This window comes from Equus przewalskii, chromosome 25, assembly GCF_037783145.1.
Source record: "Equus przewalskii isolate Varuska chromosome 25, EquPr2, whole genome shotgun sequence".
Classification (NCBI taxonomy): domain Eukaryota; kingdom Metazoa; phylum Chordata; class Mammalia; order Perissodactyla; family Equidae; genus Equus; species Equus przewalskii.
Genome location: NC_091855.1, coordinates 16541013 through 16565252, shown reverse-complemented (window position 1 = coordinate 16565252; position 24240 = coordinate 16541013). Strand labels below are relative to the sequence as shown.

At 34.4% G+C, this 24240-nt stretch overlaps 1 protein-coding gene across 12 annotated transcripts in view; it reads right to left on the bottom strand.

Moving 5' to 3' along the window:
* Nucleotides 1-24240, bottom strand: part of PCNX1 (pecanex 1) — a 170320-nt gene that overhangs the window by 82223 nt on the left and 63857 nt on the right. For 4 of the 12 annotated variants that reach the window (XM_070593495.1, XM_070593497.1, XM_070593496.1 and 1 more), the window contains exon 7: nt 420-510. In XM_070593495.1, the coding sequence (XP_070449596.1) occupies nt 420-510 (91 nt within the window). Of the gene's footprint in view, nt 1-419; nt 511-4602; nt 4743-14143; nt 14329-20024; nt 20158-24240 lie in introns of all 12 variants that reach the window. The other 8 variants (XM_070593487.1, XM_070593491.1, XM_070593489.1 and 5 more) reach the window with 4 other exon arrangements.

Here is a 24240-nt window from a genome sequence, read left to right as displayed (position 1 = left end):
GGCAAATGCTTTCGCTCTGGTCCATCTTGCGCCAGTCCAAGAATTTCATCTCTAGCGGCGCAATACGAATGCCCCTGGGCGTCCCTCTTAATCATGGCCTCAGTTCCGAAAATATATATATAGCATGAAATCTATAGTTAAATTCGGAACTGTGCAAACCACTGTACCACTATGAGATCCACAGAAAATTTGTACTTAATTTTTTAAAACACAGAATCGCTTTTAAGAATAATGCCTTCTGTCTTCCATAGCAAAAAATTCTAATTTAACTTTCTAGAAACTAATGCACTAAGACAAATTATTTAAGCCAATATAAAATACTGTTTTTAAAATAACTTTTACGTCTCAAGGCTTAATAACTTTAAATGTGTCAAATATATACAAGTTCATACACTCTCCTAATACGACTTCACACATACCAGATATTGGATGCTCTTCTTGCTGCTGGTTCAAAATTCACAAGTGACATATCACAGCCACCAGTCTCATAAAGCGTAGAAGAGAACTTACCTAGCAAATAAACGATTTTTTTAAAAAGCCATTAGAATACTCAGAATTTTGTTGTCAAGAAACACTAAATTTTAAACTTGTTACAATTTAAGAAAAATGTACTATAACCTTCTTTTTCCAAAATACTTTAAAAACAAAGATCTGCATGTAATTCAGCAAGATGTGAACTGAAAAGGAATGATAAACAGTGAGGCAAAATGTCAACATACATAATCAGGTATTAAAAGGGATTTAAGTCAGCTTTGCAATACCAGTCTCCTTCTCTTTTCACCTCTCAGGACATTCTCAATTCAAATAATCAAATGAATAAATTTAATGTGGTTTAAAAGTCATCTAACTACTACTTGCAAGCGGTGAATGGCCATTTGGAAAGCTGCTTAAGTTTTAAGATAGCTCAAATGACAAAGCAAGAAACCTGTGTGATTATCTTCTGTTTTGTTTTTTTTTTTTAAAGATTTTATTTTTTTCCCTTTTTCTCCCCAAAGCCCCCCGTACATAGTTGTATATTTTTTGCTGTGGGTCCTTCTAGTTGTGGCATGTGGGACACTGCCTCAGCGTGGTTTGATGAGCAGTGCCATGTCCGAGCCCAGGATTCAAACCAACGAAACAGTGGGCTGCCTGCAGCAGAGCGCGTGAACTTAACCACTCGGCCACAGGGCCAGCCCCTTCTGTTTTGTTTTTATTAAGAAGAAATGAAAAGTGTCAAATGGATCTAAGGAAGTTCAATGAAAGATGTATAATGTTGGTGATATTTAAATTACAGTATTTAATGAGCATTACTAGTTGTAGGATTCCACAAGAACTCTATGCAAAAATTTAGGAACATCATTTGCGGTAGCCAAATATCTCCACAAAACTGATTAAAGTTTAGAAATTATATTGGTTGTAAAGAAACATAGGTTAAAAAAACTCTCTTAAAATGAATTCTATAAGATAAAATGATTTCTGATAATAGAATTTAAAAAACCTGAATACTGTCTAAAATGTACTCTTCACCTTGACGATCTACGGCAGCTTTATGAATGGTGCGGAGGGAGCATAAGTGGAGGAATATAAATTCCCAGTAGGGCACTGAGATGAGATACATAACACTGCAACCACTTGGGTCTAGTCCAGGATGCTTTTTGAGTATTTATGTAGTTTTTGTTTTACTAGTTGGAATTACTGTGGTTGTAAATATGAAGATTCTTAAAGGGTAACTTCAACTGATGACAGGGCTATAAGATTTCTCTTCCAAGACTATAATGCAAACAGTATACAATAAAGATTTTTAAGTGAAATCCTTGAAAAATGACAATGAAAGTCCCCCATGATATTTTAATAATATAACTAATGGTTCACAGAACATTTCAACAACTACATCATTCTTTAAAAGAACTAGAATCAGCAAAAGTACTTTATTAAATAGGATTCTTAGCATACTCTTTATGGATCATAGATAGGATATGCAAATATTTTATTTTATTATGGTGTTTTCTGTAGTTTTTTGGTCAGAATAATATATTCCTGAGATAAATTAGAAAAAACCCATCCTGTGAAATGCTCATTCATTTGCTGTTTTTCAAGGGAGGATTATTCAAATAATGTGGATTATCTAAAATCACCTTTTAATCCCCTTTTAGTCATGAGTCATTCACTCTTAGCACCTCTAACAGAAACCAGATTATGAACTAAAATGAAATTATACAAGCTGTCATTTTGTTACTTGATGTATTACTGAAAAAATTTCTGAGGTGGTAGGGTGGGTTGCATAAATTGTTACTGAAGAAAAAAATTCAACAAAAATACTGGCTTAGGGGCCAGCCAGGTGGCGCAGCAGTTAAGTTCGCACGTTCCACTTCTCGGCGGCCCGGGGTTTGCCAGTTCGGATCCCGGGTGCGGACATGGCAAAAGCCATAAGGTGGTAGGCATCCCATGTATCAAATAGAGGAAGAGGGCATGGATGTTAGCTCAGGGCCAGTCTTCCTCAGCAAAAAGAGGAAGATTGGCAGTAGTTAGCTCAGGGCTAATCTTCCTAAACAAACAAACAAACAAACAAAATACTGGCTTGACTGAGATTTAAGAATTATTTTTAGGGGCCAGTTCCGTGGCCGAGTGGTTAAGTTTGCGCACTCCAGTGCGGCGGCCCAAGGTTCGGATCCTGGGCGCGGACATGGCACCGCTCCTCAGGCCACGTTGAGGCAGCGTCCCACATCCCACAACTAGAAGGACCTGCAACTAAGATATACAACTGTGTACGGGGGGGTCTGGGGAGATAAAGCAGAAAAAAAAAAATCGGCAACAGTTGTTAGCCCAGGTGCCAATCGTCAAAAAAAAAAAAAAAGGAAGATTGGCAACAGTTGTTAGCCCAGGTGCCAATCTTTTGGGGAAAAAAACCAAAAAGAATTATTTTTAAACTGTAACTTTTTATGCTCTGCTCTTTCCCTACTTATCAAGGATAATCAAAGATTGGCTGTGCTACTATAATTAACTTACGTTAATAGAAAAAAGATACACCTGATCGAATTCACAGATTGCATAAATGCAGAAGAACTATAAGCTCATACTAAATGAGTAAATCAGAGAGTAACAAATTGCTGGGAGGGCCTGGCTACTGTGTGTGAAATCCAGTAAGAATGGAATGCACAAATATAAGTGTTTAAATATTATATAATTTTGTGTATATTTTAGAAATAAGTTAATTCTATATTCAATAGAGTTTAAATTATTGGAGTGTTACTCTGAGTATTTAAGCCTTCCATGAAATTTTTAGTAATATAAGTTCTGTTCTTGATATACTGAAAATAATAAATATTTATATGAAACTGAAATCAAGTAAAGATATTATTACTCTTTGTAATTTTCAAATGGAACTGTAAAAGAACCTTACGTCATTACACAACTATGCTGTCTTTATGTATAGATGCCTAGTATGAAACATATAGAAATAGTTGCATTTTAAATAAATATAAATATAAAAATAAAGCATGTTCCCCAAAAAGCTTTTTAGAAAGACAGCTGGAAAAATTGAGTAGTTTTATTACTACATACATCTACAATTCTGAATGCTTCTGCAGAAACCAGTGACTAACAAGTAATAAAATTTAGAAGCATAAACCATGTTTAAGAAAAGGGCAGCTATTATTTTAACAAATGTGCATGATTTCAACAGTGCTTTTTTTTTTTCTTAAGAAACTTTTGTCTACCTACTAACTTTAAGAACACGTTCAGGTTCCTAAAAATATACATGGCACATGTCAGAACAAACTAACATTGCATTAAGGTTTCACGGTATATTCTCAACTTTACTCCACCAAAAGAACAGATTCTATGTTCTCCTTCTATCTTTGGGCTTGGCAATTCACAGCACTTTAGAAGAAATTTTATTCAGAAGAAAAACAACTCAGAAAAAAAAAATTACACTAAAAAGTATTTAACTTAAGGCTTCAGTGAAAAACTTAGTCACATTTTAATGTATTAATATGATAATTTACTAACGTCATCTTCAAAAATAACTAAAACAGAAATAAGTATATATTGCTATTGGTTTATAAAGATGAAGAATATCTTAAATTTGTACAAATCTTCTTAGCATACATAACAATTTTACATATAACTCATTTGAGATTAAAACCATAATCACAGTTAACCTTTAGATCCAAAGTAAAACGTGCGCTTATTAATTACCCTATTTTAATATTCGGTATTAAGAAAAAATACTTCAATTTAAATACTGATTATTTCTAATGATTATGAATTGGCGAAAAAGCAGAACATCGATGAAATATGTCCTCCTCACATGAATTAAGATTATAAACTGAGTCATCTCATTATAATTCAAGTCCCAGGTCATAATTTAATTTTACTTAACAGGATGGCTGTTGTCACAATTTAAAAAGAAAAAAATTCATTTCTGACAAAATAATACTGGAGGCTGGAATTTCAGACAATAAATGATATTGGCCATGACCAAGCATCTCCAAAGACAAAGAAAATAAAGTTATGGTCACCTGGTATTTCTCAGTCTTGGACATTCAATAATGACAACTATGGTCTACAAAAATTAATTACACAGAACATTTTTTTGAGGTAGGAGAATTTCAAAGTACTAACCATAGGTCAACACATAAGTGATGAGCAACAGGAAGATGAGTAAAACTGGATACTGACTTAAAGAACAAGGACACTTGAAGCATTTGCCTGAAGCCATGAACGGTGCAGCAGACAAATTCAAAATAAACACTGGCAAAACACTGATAAAAGACAAGAGAAATTAATGCGATTCTCTAACTTGTCCTATCAATAAAAATCCTTGCCATATGACATAGAGTTAAATGCATGAAGACTGTAAATCTAGCACTAGCCTAAGAAACCCCTATTTGGTTCTTGATCTCTCATGCTCATTTTACCTGTGTGTCCTGAAAGGAGGTGGTTACTAGGACAATCGTCTGGAGGGTTTTTCTAAGTCTTCCAGTACCAACAACACAGGAGGCCTGATTTCCTTCTTTGGAGCCTACCCAACTCCCCGGCACCCCTGCCCCCATTCATTCTGTATCCTCCAAGCCTAATCTTGATCCAGTGTCTTAGCCGACTTCTCATTTTTCTAGTATTACTCTTAGGCGAGGGAGGGGCTACAAGAGCAGAGATATGAATATATTATTATACTTTTAAGAGAGAAAGCCTTTAAGGCTAGTTCCAATTTCTTGGATAGCACCCCCCTTATTATCATGAGTAGTGACTAGAAGTCTCTGAGGAAATATGAGTTTTCAAGCAGACAGAAATGACTCAATTTATTGTGGCTTATAGGTTAATGGACTTGTTTCTCCCTAGACCATGGGTTAGCAAACTTCTTCTGTAAAAGGCAAGATAATAAATATTTTAGGCTTTGTGCACCAGACAGCCTCTGTTGGAGCAACTCAAGTCTGCCACTGTAGCATGAAAGCAGCCATAGAAAATACAAAACAAATAAATATTTATTTTATTCACTATATTTATAAAAACAACTATCAAGCTAGATTTAGCCCTAAGGCTGTATCTGCCAACCCCTGTCCTAGACAAGCCTTAGGCTTCTAAAACCTCTCTAACTCTTGTTCTACAATGAAAACAAGTCACTATGCTATTCTTGTAATTAAAAGTTTCAATACTGAGAATCAGTCCTTCTTATGGGAATGTGCAACACTGTTAGGTTTTTAGAACAGGAGAATAAGGCAAAGGGCAGCTGTAAGAAGAAAAAGGCTGGTTTAGAAAAGAGCTTTTGAGGACTAGTAAAGACAGGCAGATGTCTCTAGCGGTTGGAAGAGTAAAAGGGATTTATTTACTGACTCAGCCACTGTTCTCTGGTTCTGACTTAACATGACATGCCTTAATCCATTGTTAAGTCTGCACTCCCACTGCCTAATCCCAGTCAGGGAACCTCCCAAAAGTGCATGAATGGAGTTCATATTCTGCTACGATTTCATCATCTGTCACATTTTCTTTCAAAGGGACAAGTCCTCCTTATTTTGGTAAAGTAATCCATAACAGTGATATTGATGACATTACAACTGGTCAGGTAAACAGAAAGGCAAGCCACAGAATGGGAGAAAATATTTGTAACTTGAATCTGACAAAATAATTGTATCTAAAATATCAAAAGGACTCTTACACTCCAACAAGACAACCCAATTTTAAAGGTGAGTAAAAGATTTGGACACAACTCACAAAAGAAGATATATGGATAGCCAATAAACACATCCAAAGATACTCATCATCCTTAGTCATAGGAGAAATGTAAATTTAAACCACAATGAGAAACCATTATACACTCATTAGGGCTAAAATGTAAAACGCCAACAAGAGGAAATGTCGGCAAGAATGGGAACAATGGAATTTGCACACACTGCTAATGGGAATGTAAAAGCACTTCTGAAAAGTTTAGAAGTTTAATTCACGATAGCCCAAATGTGGAAACAACACAAACATCCATCAACAGATGAATGGATATGCAACATACAGTATGTTCATACAATGGAATAATACTCAGCAACAACGAGGAACAAACTACTAACCCATGCAACAACATGATGAATCTCAAAAGCATCACACTAAGTGCAAAACTAAACACAAGAGGCCACATATTTTATGAGTGCATTTATGTGAACTTCTAAGAGAGGGAAAACTATGACATAAAGCTCATAGTGGCTGCCTGCAGCAGGGGCGGAGGAGGGACGGACTGCAATGGGGCACGAGAAATCTTTTGAAGATGATGGAAACGTTCTGTATCTTGATTCTGGTATTTCACAGGCGTGGACGTCTGTTAAAACTCATCAAACTGTACATGTCAAATGGATGCAATTTATCATACCTAAATTATTTATCAATAAAATTAATTTAAAAACAAAGCAGAAAATAAAAAGACTGGTCAGTTAAGAGTATAGGTAGATAGCTGAAGGTGAGACAGCACGTAATCAGTGAAATTCCCAGAGGATATTAGTCAAGATTTTGGAGAGTGAGTGACATCTGTTGTTTTGTTTTTGTGTTTCATTTAAAAACACTATGCATGGATGATTCAAATGTAGTACGGTATATAAAATGAAGAAAGCTCTCCCCTCCCCAGAGACAGTCACTGCCAAGAGCAGTTTCCGTGTTCTTCCAAACAACTTTACCCACATTTTGTCCCAAGACAAGTGGATCACTCTCCTCATACACACGTTCTAAAATTTATTTATTTTGCTTACTATATAGCCTAACTTTTCACGTCAATAAAACAGATGCATCAAGTTCTGAACATTACACGATGTTGATGTACCATCACCTCTTTCAGAGCTTCTCTAGTAACAGACATTTAAATGGTTTAAAGTTTTTCAAAATTACAAACAATGCTACAATGCATATCCATGTACATATATCTCTGCATGTTTGTAAAATGTATGGATTAAAAGATAAGGGCATTTGTGGTCTATAGTTCTAAACTGCCCTCCAAAAATGTTCTATCTTTTAGTTGTCTATTTCTCCCAATCCTTTCCAACAATGGACATCGCTATGCATTCAACAGACAAAAAATATCTCACTCCTGTTTTCAATTTGCAACTTAAAAAATTATGAGCAAGGTTGAGCTGTTTGTCCATGATTGCAAGCTCCTTGTATTTCTTTGAACTCTCAACTTTTCTAGTAGGTCACTGATCTTTATTTACTGATTTGAAATGCTTATTGTCTTATTGTGGCAAAAACTGATGACTAACCTCCAGCACTCATCCTTTCCTTTGTCATTATTTATTATCCTTTATTATTTATTGATAGGATCTTCTCCACACTGAATTCCATCTGGGCATATGTCCACCTAGTTAGAAACATCTCCCAGCCTCTCTTGCAGCTAGAAGTTGCCATGTGACTATGAATGGGCCCAGGGCAGGTAAGAGAAAGTGCCAGGCACATTTCCCAAGTCACTATCTAAAAGATAAAGGCTAGCTGTCCTTGACATTTTTTTACAGCCCTCTCCCTTCCTATTTTCAGGGAAATGCCAACAACTGAAGCAGTCACTATGGACCAGGCAGGGAAGCCACATGTGGAAGACAAGAGAACCAACCCATCTGCTAGGGATGGCTCCCAGTAGACTTATGAGAGGAAATATAAACTCCTCTTTTATTTCAGCCGTAATTGGCGGGGGGGGCGGGGGGGGGCATCTCTCCATTCAATAATCTAACCTATTATCCAACTAATGCATGTATTAATCAAGTTTAATTTAGAATCTTAAGAATGTTAATTTTAGAAAGCGGATAATCTAGTCTAGTGCATCACTGAATTCTTTACAGCACAGACTAGCAAGAGACAATTAGATATTTCAACCAGTCCCTGTTATCTCCTGTAAAATTCCTAGAGCAGTTCACGCATCCAAAACTTTTAAAATAATATGCCAGTAGTCTTTCCACAGTAACAACGATAAACCTCTCAGCATTATCCAGGAGACGAGTGTTAGAGTAGATAAAATAAAATTTGCCTAGGTTTATTTTTAATTTATAATATTTGTGGGGATAAAACAGATACTCTCAAATCCTGCCAGATAAAGCGTAAACTGGTACAAGCTTTCCGTAAAGCAATTGACAGTATACCTCAAAGTTCCAATAAAGTTTATTCCTCTTGACCAATGATTTCATTTTAACATATTTATTCTAAGGAAATAATCACAGCTGTACAGAAAGGTTTATGTAAAGGATGTTCAGCAGAATGTTTATTATAATAGGAAATATCAGGAATCACCTTGAAGACTAACAATGGAGTTAGTTAACCAGTTAAATAAATTATAATAAATAATAACATTAATAATAATAGCAATGATCATTTATGTAAGTGAGTTACTACTGCCAGGCACTGTTCTAAATGCTTTGCATATTTTAATAGCTATAATCCTCACCATAGACCTATAAAGTAGGCATTATTATTGCTTCCCTTTGATAAATGTGGAAACTGAGGCACAGGGAGAGAACATAACTTGCACAAGGTCACATAGCTAAAACGTGGTAGAGCTTCGATTTGAAGCCAGGAAGTCTGACTCTAGAGTCCACTACACTATACTGCCTTTCATGTAGGTCCAAGTGATAACATATTACACAGTCACTTAAAAATAAGTTAAAGAACAATTAATAACATAAGGAAATGCTCAGACATGCTAAGTGAAAAAAGAAAGATGCAAAACTCATACAGTAGTACGAAAGTCACACAACATGATCCCAAGTCTGTTTTAGAAAAGTATATACATGTGTGCATGAAAAAAGACAGAAAGGAAAAAATTATAAAATGTTAACAATGAATATCCCTGAGTGATGAGTCACAGATAACTTAATTTTCTTCCTTATATTTTCCAGTATTTCTGAAATTGTATTTCTATTACAAAGATGGGAAAAGCACATTCTCATTTTATCAAAAGGAAGTATAAGTAGAATATGCCTCCCAAACCTCATAACACTTCTTTCGGGGCCAGCCTGGCGGCACAGCGGTTAAGTGCGCACGTTCCGCTTCTTGGCGGCCCGGGGTTCGCCAGTTTGGATCCCGGGCGCAGACATGGCACTGCTTGGCACGCCATGCTGTGGTAGGCGCCCCACATATAAAGTAGAAGAAGATGGGCACGGATGTTAGCTCAGGGCCAGGCTTCCTCAGCAAAAAGAGGAGGACTGGCAGTAGTTAGCTCAGGGCTAATCTTCCTTGGGGGAAAAAAAAAGAAAAAAGAAAAACAAAAAACAAAACACAACAAAAAACCCCACTTCTTTCTTGTAGATATAATGAAGCATTTTTATTGTCTCAACAAAAATAACACTTTAGTTTCACTTATATAGACTTTACATTGCCCTCCCCCGAAAAAAGGAACAAAAGATAGAGTTCAGTATTTTTTGTATTCAAAAACATCAATAAAAAACAAGATCAAGGTTGTTGCAAAAAGAATATAACTTTTTGTTTAGATGAATGAAAATGATTTACCATAGCAAAGGGGACTGGTGTACAGGCTGCAAGGTCCCTTATCACCCTCTTGACTCTGTATTTATAGTAATGAGGAAAAATAGCCCAAAATACTACAGAGTAGCATGTAATAATCTTTAAACACTAAAGACTAATTCCAATAAACGTCACTAAAAGTATCATAAATCATGAGTCTCTGTTTTTTAAAGTAAAAAATTTAAAAGCCTCCAAATCCTATTTCTGCTTAATAATGCACAGCTGCTATAAACTGCTTAGTAAGAGGGACAACAGGGTGCTGCCAGGCTTTCTTCAAGCCTTTTTCTAGAACTGACCACATTTTCAAGTTAATAAATTCTGTACTGAAGCGGATTATCTCAAAGAATACCTTCTTTGTCAATCCTTGTAATGAAACAAAAGAAAATCTTAGGAAAATGAATTCACTCATCACTTTTTGAAACTCTAATACCTTAACGATATTAAGAAAGTTTTAAATTCGTCAAGGGAACACTACCTATGATATTTATATATTTTATATTTATGTCTTGATAAACATAAAACTCCATTATCCTGATTTCTCTTCTATATTGTAATAGATATTTTCTCACATGAAAATAAAACAATTTTATCTATACTTTTTCAAAGCATATCCTCACCACTGACCACTACTAATTTCATACACGGAAAAAACAGATAAACTTTCCTGTTTTATCTGATCTTAACAGAACATTTGCTCTGAGATCTCACATATTAAGAGTTTAACTATCAACTATAATGGCATATTTCATCATTGTGTCAATTTATTAGTCTTAACTTACAAGACGAGCTGGGATTAACATAAAAACTGAGAAGTGACTGTCAAACTTTATAGAAAAACCTTAACAGATATAAAATAGAACTTTAAGGCTACCTGAATTCAGAGCCTCTTGTATAACCTTATCTGGGCACTAAGCCACAGCTCATTTTATTTAGTATTACTGCAGTTTAATTCAGAATACACTATGAAATCAACTGATAATAAACAAGTTCAATGAGAGACTGATAAGAAGAAAATTAACCTTTAAGATGTGTGGTTTTTTCCTTTAAAGAGCAACATGTTACATTGAAGGATTCCAGAAATTCTTTGATGGTAATTTCCTTTTCAAAAATGTTAATTTCAAAACTCATGCATCAATTACGTCATTTGAACCTTTATCTTAACTAAGTTTGCAGGGAAATAAAGTCTATAAATAAGAAAGGAAACCAGGGGCCGGCCCAGTGGCGCAATGGTTAAGTGCGCTCAGTGGCCCAGGGTTCGCCGCTTTGGATCCTGGGTGCAGACATGGCACCGCTTGGCAAGCCATGCTGTGGTAGGCGTCCCACATGTAAAGTAGAGGAAGATGGGCACAGATGTGAGCTCAGGGCCAGTCTTCCTCAGCAAAAAGAGGAGGACTGGCAGCAGATGTTAGCTCAGGGCTAATCTTCCTCAAAAAAAAAAGAAAGAAAGACAGGAAACCAAATTTGTCCCACCAGGTTCTAAATGATAAACTTAGAAATCAGTTCTTAAAATCAATTATGATTAACAATTCTGCCTGCTGAATACAGATGATAAAAATATATTTTCCTCTGCTGAATAAGCTACTAATAAAATCCTTATCATACCATGTTCAATGAACATTTCCACCATGTCTAATGCCACCTGGTAATCTTGAAATGCTGGTTAAAATGCAACAAGGAAATAAGGATTCTCAGGGTTTAGTACAGGAAATGGATGTGGTTATCTATTGTGACACCATGGAGTAAAGATGTAGAAAACAGTTAAGGAAAACCTACTAGGCCTGGAATTAAACAATGCCTGACTGCACGTTTCCTTTAATCCAAAAAGGGCTATTTCTTAGTTTAGAAGTAAACACATAACTACCACATATATATGTGTATGTATACAAACATTTATATGGACTCAAACATGCATATGTATGAGTGTACATATATGTAAGTTTGAGTGTCTATATGTGTATAAGTGTGTATACATACGTATGAGTGTTTTATATAAATATGTATATGTATACATTTTCACATGTAAAAATTGTACAGTTAAAAATTTTCAGTTGAAGAAGTTAAATTTGGAAGGAAGCAATCCTTTGTAAATACTCCATACTTCTAGGAAATATCATGGCTAACTTTAACATATTTGAGTATACAATACCCAAATTCATTCACAGAAAATTACCTTACTACCGTCAATTAAAATCACATAGAAAACTAAACATGCAAAAAAAATAATCTAGTGGAATATATTATAAAAATCAGTATCTCTATCAATTCCTTTATGTTCAGCTGCAGTTCATTTTCAGAATCTTGTTTGGCCAACTTCACGTGCTATGGAACAAGAACACACTGTCAATTGCTTGCTTGTTTTGTGCTAATTATTACCAGGCATTTAATTCGGCAGCATTCAGCTACCACAGGCCAAGAACTAGCTATCAGCAGGCAGTTAACACAAAAGTTATAATCCAAATTTCAAGAGGGTATCCTGAATATTCACCAGTGGATGCTCAAGTCACTTCCAATCAGAAGAGTCTTATCTTCAGAACTGTCATTACAGTTCATATGTACGTATCTTCAATAATTTCCATGTGGATTTAGGATAAGACTTTACAGTTAAAGCTTGTTTAGAGGTTTTTTGAGCAAATTAATAGAGGAAATGATTATAAAGGAAAATCATCTGTTTCATTTTATGCTTGATTTGACAAAAGTCTAAAAATCCAAAATGGATCAAAATTAAGCTTTTTATTTTAGCTAATCTACTACCATAAACCCAACGGGCAGTGGTGACAGTGATTGTAATTTTATATGCACAAATTGAAAAGTCCTCTGTTTATAGAAACTTTTGGTTAACATGAGAGAAATATCAATGAAAAGATACTATTAACTGAACATATTTGCAACTAAAAAAGCATCACTGTTTAGACAGTAACTAAACTGAAGTCTACCTTACTCACTCTCTCTCAAGCACCCTCCTTACAAACTCCCTGGCCTCTTCAAACTACAAACCCAAAAGCAAAGGCACTCTGAAATTAAAATGTTTTATTGCCTTCTCATTTTACTTAGAAATCGCCACACATTCTAATGTTACAAATAGCTTAGATGACCATTTTCAAGTTTCTAGAAGATTTGATTAAAGATGATTATTTTCATCAATATGCATATCTAATACTTATTAATATCTCTCTGTAACTAAGGATTTTTACAAATTGGGAAAAGAGTAAAAAATAAATAGCATATGAAACTTTATTACACCTAATTTGGGTACCTTATACCACACATCCTTCTAGTCAAAGCATTAACTGGATTATCATCTTTATAAATGAAAGGCAGATATAACATGGATAAACAAAATCAGGGTGAGCTAATGCAATGCTTTCAAATGTGTATTTCTGAAAAAGATTTTATTCTTCAGTATATTTACTTAAATTGTTATTAATCTGCATTCTGAGCACACGGAAGCTGAACTGTACAAAGATATAAAAACTAAAGCAGTATAAAATACTGTCTTTAACGCACAAAACAGATATTTGAATGGATATGCATCACTGAGGTTTTAAACTATACCACCCCTCTAGGAATTAACTAATTAATAACTTATATTTATACTTATAGGTGTATAAACAGGAAAAAGCAAAAACTTTACAAAGTTATTATTTGATATTAGCATACAGCCATGACGTCCGCTGAGTACTGCATTTAGAATTATAGTAGGTCCTGCTTCAGGTGATGAAGACTGAAGTGAAATATAGAATACCTAAAAAGAAATACAGATTCTACAGTAACAGATCATTAGAAAGTATTTTTGCCTTTCCTGCAGCACATTCAGATTAACTGAAGGAAGTTAAGGTTTAATGAAAATAATTTTTTTAAAAATCAACATTTTCCCACATGGTACAAGTGCCAAGAAATAACAGAACTGCCCAAATAATTATAAGAGAATACTGAAGCATGAACATTTATTAATACTTTTAACTACCTATTAATAATGAACATGCTCAAAAGAAAATGTAGAATGAGTACAAAGAACAGAAAAGGGAAAAGCAAAAGTCAAGTCTTCCTTGCACACAGGGCAAATTCTATGAAAAGTGCTCTTACACTTAGTCCCCAAACAAAACTCTCTCAAGAAAGAATTGCAATCACTGTTACCCATTATCTGCTGATTAAAGTTTTGTATCACCAAGATTACATAAGGCCTGCATACCCAGTTCATCGTGCAAACTGCTGCCGCCTACAGCAGATGCATTGTCATGTGATGCTTCTAAGTGGACACTCCCATTTCTCACCAGCAAGGAGGCACTAGCACTGAGCACTGCAGCCTGGGAAGGGGGGCGGGACTGGACTTTGACCTGGGCTGTGGACTGCTGGCTTTGCTGACCATCTTGAAGGCTAGGAAAAAACATGGATTGGGGAGACATTACAGGGAAGAAAAGAGAAAACAACAGCTAGAATGAAGTCAATACAGAAAACTGATTTTTAAAAAAACCTTTTTCAACATAACCTAAGATAGAGCCAAGAAACTTTGTAAAATATACAGATTATACTGCCAGCTTAAATCTTCTGGTCTTTAGAAATCTGATTCGTGGTGACAAATGCAGTAAATAGTTAATGTATATATAAAGCAATCAATCTGAGACTTTTTTCCACCTCAAGCCAAAGTCAACAAAGTTCTAGTATAAGTAAAAAGAAAGAAGCAGAGAAGAACCACGAGTACATTAAATATATGTGGGTTGTAGCTGGTCCCCAACTGATAAATCCTATTTTTCATTCTATCTGCATTTTTATTCATAACCTTGTAATAACAATTCTAGAATTGTTATTTCAAATATTCTGGCATCTCAAATTCACAATTAAACAAGATTTCTAAGTACTTGAAAGGAAAAGAATTTTTATCAAATGCAACCAAGATGACAATTTTGAATCAAAAGAAAATCACAAACTAGTGCAAGAGAAACAGAAAAACAGTCACTCAACCAAGTGAAACTCAACTGACTGCGGGATGCTGGTGTAAGTCATGAATACACACTACATGCATAGAGTGTTCTTCCGTGAAAAGCCTACAGACTTCTGAAACACAGCCTCAGGCTTTATACAGAAGGCGTCAGTTAACAAACAAGAACTATGTTTCCTTAACAATTTTATTACCTTCTCCAATCTATAAGAGTTTCACTAACAAGGACTGATCCTTTTAGAAAATTTTAAAAATAATTTGGAAACCAGTAATTTTTCAAGGGAAATTAGTCTTTTCTAAATTTTCTAAATACTTAGTATTTTGTGATTATAAATTTATTATTGATTAAAATTTTTTATAAAAATTATCCAAATTACCTAAAATTAAAAAACTATTATTTTCTTAACTTTTTTATTTTATATATATTTTTAAACACTGCAAATTTTAATGTTCTTGGTATAATACCCAAATTTAAACTGATGAAACTCATGAAAACATTCTTAGTATAATTATTTTATGTCATTTTCTACATGATGTTCAATAAAACTCTGCATTCTGTCACTAAAATTACTAGACCTTTCAGGGAAAAAAAAAAAGAATGCTACTTAGGATGGCCTCATTCAGTTACTTTATCACTTTCATGAGTATCAGCTTCTCTCTAATCCTCTGAATTCATTACAATGGTTTCTCTGATGCCAATGAAAGAACAAACTCATCTTCCACAAACTGTGAAGAGAGCTGTAATTTGAAATAACCATGAAATAAAAGACTAAGTAAAAAATACTGCATATTATTGCTTAAGCCTGTGGTTATGGCAACAGAATACACTCTGGAACTACACTGCCTGATACAGCAGCCACACATGACTATTTTTAAAGAACTAAACTTTTAGTTCCTTAGTCACCATCCATATTTCAAGTGCTCAATAGCCATGCAACACAGCTAATGGGACCACAGCTAAAAGTTACCAGAGTGGGCGGAAGCTAGTAGTCAGTGTCTACCATATTGGCCAGCACAGGTAATAGAATATTTCCACCACCACAGACAGTTCTATTAATCACCACTACCTGGAACGTTTATTTTTCAGGCTTCTTTTAAAGCCAATGAAAAGCATATACTCTAAATAAAGTATGGGGATGTATGCAACATACATAAAAACCAAGTCTGCAAAATGTTGACTTGTCAATGCTTACTGGCATTATTTTTTTAAGCCATAACTACAAAAATATTCATTTAATAACTTCTTTGGACTAGATGAATCTTTGTACAATAGACATAGATCTGGTCTTGGGAACTAATATAATCAAATACATCTGCATCTTCTGTACATATATAATAAGTCTGTTAGTCTTCCTCAGAAGCTATCTAACTTATCCACAAACCTTCCAAAATGACCAATTTCACAAGAGAACATTCTGAGTAGTTCAAGTACTACGTCCTTTCAGGTTCAGAAGACAAAAGAATTTTAAGAATATATACTCAAATTTTCTATCAATTTCTTCACTTAAAGTCATAAGGGTGTTAAACGGCAGTTAGATATATTTTAATGTGAACATATTTGAGAATATACTAATCTTCAACATCTCCACATATACAAAAAGGTTTTCAAAATAGTAGGCAATGCATAAAAATCAACTCCAGAATAAAGAAACAAAGGAAATAGCCAAAATCTATGTGGTTTAAATGTAAAGTTTTTGAACATCAAAAGTTAGTCATAAAATTTTTATGTCCCTTGAATTCCTGTTTTCAAAATCCTTCAACAACAACGAAAAAGCCTGAGATTTTTGCAGAAATTCTTAGAAAAGCTATTTCTGGAGGGCTGTACTTCACCTTAAGCTAACTAATACTTGACAAGAATTAATCCTTTTTTACAGTACCAATTATATATCAGAACTACCAGCTTGAGAAAAGGTAGTGACTATTTTATAACGCATCAAAAGGAAAGGTAGAAATTTAGGTCTATAACCATCGCTATCAAAAGCATCACTGACATGCAATCTTTCTAATTAACATTTCTAATTTAAATGATAGAAAAATATAATAGTCTTGGTCTTTCCTTCCCCTGTACCACTTTTTTAGTATTTGTCACATCCTGCCTTATACTGTTAGTTATCTCTGTATGACTCTCCCTAATTAAAAAGTAAACTCTAGGCGTACGATCATACTACTGCTAGGAATCTCCAGACGCCAGAGAATATTCAGAGTGTCTTGAACAGACTGCACGAACATCCAATATCTGAGGGATTCATTCCTGAGCATCACAAAACGATCCCTATGGAGTCCTAATCATGGACCCTCAGTTATTATGATAACCTCATTTAATTACAGATCTTTCAATCTAACGATATTTAAAAAAATAAATATAAGAATACACTACAGCTTTTTCCCTTCTCCAAAATGCACCATTGATTTCTTTTCATTCCAGTCCAATAACTAGAGTTCTAAAAGATATCACATTTAGGGTGATATAAATACAGAACTCTTAACATCAGTATTATAAAATTTGCAAATATTCGTCTTTGCTTTTATCTCTAGTAATTGGGAAGAGCTAGCAAGGACCTACAAAACCGACCTACAAGGCTAACAATGAAAAAAAACTTTTAAAACTAATTCTGAAACAGGATATTCTAACAAGTATAAAAAATACATACAAATTCTCTTTGTGAGGAAATCTGATGATTCACTCTCAATCCCTGGAGACATATATTTTACCAAGTTGCTTTTTAGACTGCCAATTACTTAAACTATTTATTAAAGTTTAAACTAAGTTAGTAGGTTTTACTAGTATCTATAGAGTAATTGTAATTAAAGTACTACCACATCTATTCCATTTCTTTTTGACAAACAAGTTTTTCAAGTTCTGCATGACCATGTCATCCCATATTTAATTAAAGATGAGATTATTATTATGTAACTCACACTCAGAATTAATACCAATATACTTTACCTGATTATTTTTGCAATTAAAAAAGAAGGTTTTATTACACTGGTGGTTCTCCCAGTTCCTCACACCTACATTTTATCTCAGTGCACCCATGATGAAGTCAGCTATTTAAGATAAATGCAACCTTTGTAACTGGAAACCTCTAAAAATCTACATGTTGACTACTGGAAATCTAGTTTCCAAGAATTCTAAGGTGAGCCCTTTATAAATGAGTTTCACACCATATCCTCATTTGAGTGTTGATATATTTAAAACCCTACAAAAACATGGAGAAATCCTACATGATTGGCTGGAGTTAGAACTCAGTTCTTTAATATTCCACCAGGCAGAGAAAAAAACTAATTTGTCTACATTTGTTTGGTGAGTGGGATCCAGCAGCCTCATTTATAGCAAAGAATAAAAGAATTTTTAAAGACTAAAAAGAGAAGGTTAAAAAATGATTATAAAATATCAATATGGAGTGAACTGGAAAGTAAAGATATCTATGGCAAGAATTATTCAAGGGGCAAAGAAAGAAGAGGTTAGAAAACACAAAACAGCAAAAGTAAAATGAAATGCTAAGCCCTTTCTGCATGTTGGGACTACATCCCAAATCCATCAGCAGAAAGAAAAGTTACTTCAGGGAGCAAAGCAAAAGAGGTAGAAAAGAGAGAGCAGAGGTGGGCTCACAAAAAGCAAAGGTTTCTACACCACATGATTCTTTTAATTGCTGCCTTCTCATTTTTACATTTTAAATATTGGTTTAACTAATCCAGACTACTTTTTATAGAATTACCTATTACTGCAGGATTAATTAGGAACATGACCTACAAAAGATGAAGTTCCTGATTATAACATAAAATCCAGAAAAACAATCAAGTTCTTAAATTCCAGGGGAATATAAAAAGAACAAGATTTTATAAGAGAAGGGGTTAAACTCTTCCAAACTATCATGAATTCAACAGCTGTAAATGCTCATCGTTTTGAATTTCAAATTAAAATGTAGGGAAATAATTTGGATAATGGTGATTTTGGACACAGAGATTAATAAAAGTATATGGGACAATATACACACTTGCTTAAGAAAGCACATGTAAACTGTTTTTGTATTCTTAAAAGAAATTAAAGCACAAATTTTTGTTTTGTTTTTTTTTACAGGGAAAGAGTCAGCCTGAGCTAACATCAGTTGCCAATCTTAGTCCCTTTTTTTTTCCTCCCCAAAGCCCCAGTGCATGGTTGTACACCTAGCTGTAAGTGCCTCTAGTTCTTCTCTGTGAGCCACCACCACAGCATGGCAACTGACAGACGGGTGGCATGGTTCTGTGACCGGGAAATGAACCCAGGCTGCTGAAGAAGCAAGAGCGCCGAACTTTAACCACTAGGCCATCAGGGCTAGTGCTGGCTCAAAGCACAAATTTTTTTAATAGATTTTTATATTTCTAATTCAAGACATACACTCATTAGATTTGACACAACTGAGAATAAAACACTTATTAAAATTTCAATGGAAAATTATTTCCAATATTATAAATAGATGCTTTCTTAATTAGGAATATTGGAAAAAATTAAAATATTTTTTGTTCAGTACACTATAGAGGTTGAAAAATTCAACAAAGATGTACTTAGAAGTATATATATATATATATATTCAATTAGTCATACTTTACCATAAATTAAATATTTTAGTTCTGTGTTATTTACTAGGTCCTGGTGATTATGAAATAAGATACTAATTTTTAAGCAATACAAAATAAAACATATATTTTAGTGAAATAAAATAATCAAACCGGCTTATCAAGCTGAGGTCAATTATCTGTTATTCCTCAACAAGTTGACCATTCAGTTCATATTCATATTAAATACTATCAAGATGTTGGGAAAGATGTTGCATTAATATTAATTTGGAGTAGGAAAAAAAATGAAATGCTGACCTAAAGCCTCTATTTACATTTCTGTAACTGCCCTAAACTGATTTTTACAACTTAAAATTGACTTAACCAAGCTGATCATTTTGTTTAAATAACGCAACATAAGGCATGCATAATGCAATAGGTCGCATGCAAAGAAAGCCTAAAGAGCTTAAAAGCATAGGAGAGAAACTGGAAGAAAAACAAAAACAAAGCTATTTCAATGCTTTCTTGAGACTGACAGAACAGGTTAGAAGGTCTGTTACATGCAGGCTAAGCATGGTGGAATTTTAAAATACCATACCTTAGGGGTGATCCGATGAGCAATGTAGGAGGGGTAGGGTTACTCCCTGCATTGTGCCGGCGCCGCACTGCCTGGCGCCTAAATGTGCTGCGTTCACGGCGAAATGCCACCGCCTCCTCGCTGGCCTGTGCTGCTGCATCAAGACAGACTTAGGTCAAATCGGAGCCTAGTCAGAGATGTACCTAGCAGCTGAGCCTGTCTCTCCCTCGATTTCCCACCCTTAAAGGTAAAGAGAACTAGTCTAATTGAGCCAAATCATTTTCATACATATCAGGGAATACACAAGTATGTGTCGTTTATGTAAAGATAATTGTTTCTTTAAAAATAATGTTTTTGATCTACTATCTGGCTTCATCATCTCTTCAACCTCAATTTCCTATTTTAAGAACTCTGTTGTTTTAAATATTTTTCTAAAGGCCTCATTTATTTAGTCCTATAATTCCTCTATTCCTCCTTTAATTGTCAGTCTTAAAAGCACAGTATTTGTTAGACTAATAGGAATGGGGCATTAGTTTCTTACTCTCATGAGAACGGTAAAAGTAGCAATGACAGTACTTCACTTCTGATGCTGGGGAGTAAGGCAGTAAGTTTATCCCACACTACCCTGTGCCACACCTTTGGCAACATGAAATGGACCCAATGATTGCTAGGTTGCACAACTAGTTTTTTAAATGTTCAATTCAAGATAGCATGAATACATCTTAACTGTGAAGTAGTTTGCTGCCATCAAACTCTATTCAATTCTATGCCCCCAGCACAAGTTCCCTCAGCATTAGGAAGCAAATACCAGCAAAACGGCAAGTAAAGAAACTCATAATCCAAAAGCAATACAGTACAAACTAAAACCAAGTACCACACAACGAGATAGTCACAACAGCTTAATAGAATTACATAAAATTTTATAAAACCACACTAATTAACTTATTTGAGTTTCTAAAACAAAATGCAAAATATTTATTCATTTGAATTTAAAACAATTGTTTCCTAGTGATCTAAATATTTTAGTAATCATTTAGAGTTTAAGAAAGGGCATTTTGATTCTAATATAAATAAAGACAAAACAACTTAGTACAGAAACATTCTTTCCAAACATCTTAAAATTTGTGCTTTTTTTAGTAAGCATGAAACAGATTACAAAATCAAGAATGTTATATTTAGATTTCAGTCCTATTGCAAGCCTCTCTGACATTTTAAAAGCATTACAAATTCTCAAATCATTATTCTGTTTAACAATAGCCAATTCCATCAATCTGAATGTTGATTTTAATAAACAAAGTATTCTTTTAAGTGTGTACATTTTTATCCCCTCCCCAGGTTGCACCAGTGACTATTTTTTGTGCATTTAATCTGTAACGATTAGAAATACAGGGCCTACCTCCAGAAGGCACCGACTTCTGTGTCATATTTAGACGTTGTTTTCTTTTATTGAAGGAACGACAAGCAAAGAATTATTTCATCCATCTGGCTAACTTCTGCCAGTAAGAAGTCTAAGTCACGAATTACAGACACTTTATTTACATTACTTCTTTTTCAGCTTACACACTACAGAGACAGTCTAAAGTTAGGCAACTAAATAAGAATTAGGTTTTGGGGCTTTGGATCCAAATCAAACTTGACTCCTTAAGCTAATATTCCTTTTTCTTTTTCTCCAGCTTTATAAAGATATACTGAAAATTCCTTTAAATGTGAAAAAGCTGTTGTGATGTAAAAGCTCACGTACGCAAAAATTATATATGATCTGTGAAAACAGATGATGCTGATTGAATCTGGTCATCTAGAATCGTGCTGTCCAACATGGTAGCCACTACTTACATGCGGCTATTTAAATTAACTAAAATTACATAAAACTAAAAATTCAGTTCACCAAATTCATGAACCACATTTCAAGTGCTCAACAGCTACATGCGGCTAGCGGCTACCATTACTGGACAACACAGATACAGAACATTTCCATCATCATGGAATGTTGTGTTGGACAGTGCTGATCTAGGAAGTCAAGGATTCCCTTCTGTCACCAGAATCTGCAAAGTATATTGTGTTCTTTGCCTATTTCCGACAATCATAACCTCAATAAAAAGAAACTGCAACCAGCACTGTCACAAAGGAGAAAACATGTATTAGCAGGGCAGTCATTGGATGAAAGAGAAAACAAGCCACATGAAGAAAGAAATGAAAACTTAGATGAGTGACTGGTATACCTATTAACGGTTCTTAGACATCAGTAAGGTTAACTCGGGTTATGGAATTTAAAATCACTCTTTTAAAACTCAACTCAAGATTTATTTTGTGAACTTACATTGAAAATTTCTTTTCTATCATCGTAACAAACTACTGCAAAATTTACAGGTCAATTCACTTCATTAGGAAACTTTCAAACATTCTCTCTAGTTTTAGTTATTTTGGTTCAACCAAAATAACAGAGCAAAATTTACCTAGATACAATGGATAGATATAATATAATCCATGAAATGTACTAAAATTATTCAGAAGGATTTGGAAAAAAAGTAGTAAGTGATAACTGAATACTGAGCATTGGAAGAAGGGAAACAGGAAACCGTTTTCTTTATGATCTTCTTTCTACTGAAGACTTAATGGTACCAATTTTAAGTAAAAGCTAGTTATTCCATGGGATGAAAAGGCAAACTACAGTGTCCATTTACAGTCAAAACATTCTTTGGCTTCCTCAGAAAACACATTATTTTTTGCTATTAATACACCATTTATATTTTGTTATCTGCAAAATAAATACATGTTAACCCTACTTACTTTCTTAATAAAATAGTTTTGGAAACATATCAAGGTGAAAGTTGAGACATCCACTGAACAATGTATTAAAATTATGATTACTCCCTATGTTATCAGGTATAAATATCTAATGCTAAAAAAATTTTCAATGTTTGCTATAGCAATTACTTTAACAGTAGCTAGTATCGCACATTCAACTGAAAACACTACGCTATGATTTATGGTCACAACAAACAAGACTAAACCACGCCCCTTGGGAATGTGCTGCTTCTACAGGACATTTCTATTTGGAATAGGGCCCAGAGGGGGCCAAGTTCTCTTAGAGCCAACAAAAGAAAAGCGTCTTTAAAGCTTAAAATAATTTGCTGTAAGTATATTCAGTCACATAAATTTTAGCCACATTTGATGAAAATTCACTTCTGCAATCCAACTGCAATATTTTTGATTCCTTTAACTTATAAGAGAAAGAAAACAAAACAAAATCTTTTAACTAGGGAGCTAGACAGGAGGGAGAAAACACTTAAAAATTTGGTTTTGAAGTTGACATTGCTTAAAACCTAATATCTCCTGAAAAAAAATGAAATTAACTAGTATAATAATAAGAGCATAAAATGCAAATAGTGATGTGTACTCTAGGTACAACTAAATTTTATGAATGTGTAGGTAAAAGAGAAAAACCCCCACAATCTGTGGTTCAAAAACCATGAATGAGAAGACAGATAGAAAATACTTTCAAGGACATTTATTTAGACAACTGTGAATTTTTTAGCTTTTATTTTTAATTACAAGAGTCTTGACTTCCTAATCATTTCTTTGCATTAAGAAAACTTCAAGAGACTATTACGATCATAGTAAATTTAAGAGAGAACTTCAGATAATTTAGCTCTTTACTTCTGAGGTAGTGACACATCAGTTAAGTTTAAACATTTACTGGGTGCCTAAGGGCAATTCACGCACAAGGCACAGATATCCTAAGACATGTTAGACAGTTGTGATCTGATCTATTTCAAAAGATCCAAAAAAACCACAAAACCCACAATACACACCTCCCACCTCAGGTGCTACTTCCCATTTACTTCAACGAGTTGAGAAAAATTCTAAGCATTCTATACTGAATTATTTTAGTGCAACTATTTATTTTTATATGGGGGTATTGAAACAACAGACTATCAGTTTGTTTTACTCTGTGAATGAGAACAGGGAAAGCATTAAAGGCACTAGCATAATCTCAGGATGGCTGGGATGCACAAAAGAGCAAAATTCGGTGAGGTGGGAGGTAAGGGTTGTCTGTATTTTATCTCAAAAATTTCAAAGTTATGGGGACTGGGCCGGTGACATAGTGGTTAAGTTCACATGCTCCACTTCAGCAGCCCAGGGCTCGAGAGTGTGGATTGTGGGTGTGGACCCACACATTGCTCATCAAGCCATGCTGTGGCAGTGTCCTACATACAAAATAGAGGAAGACTGCCAC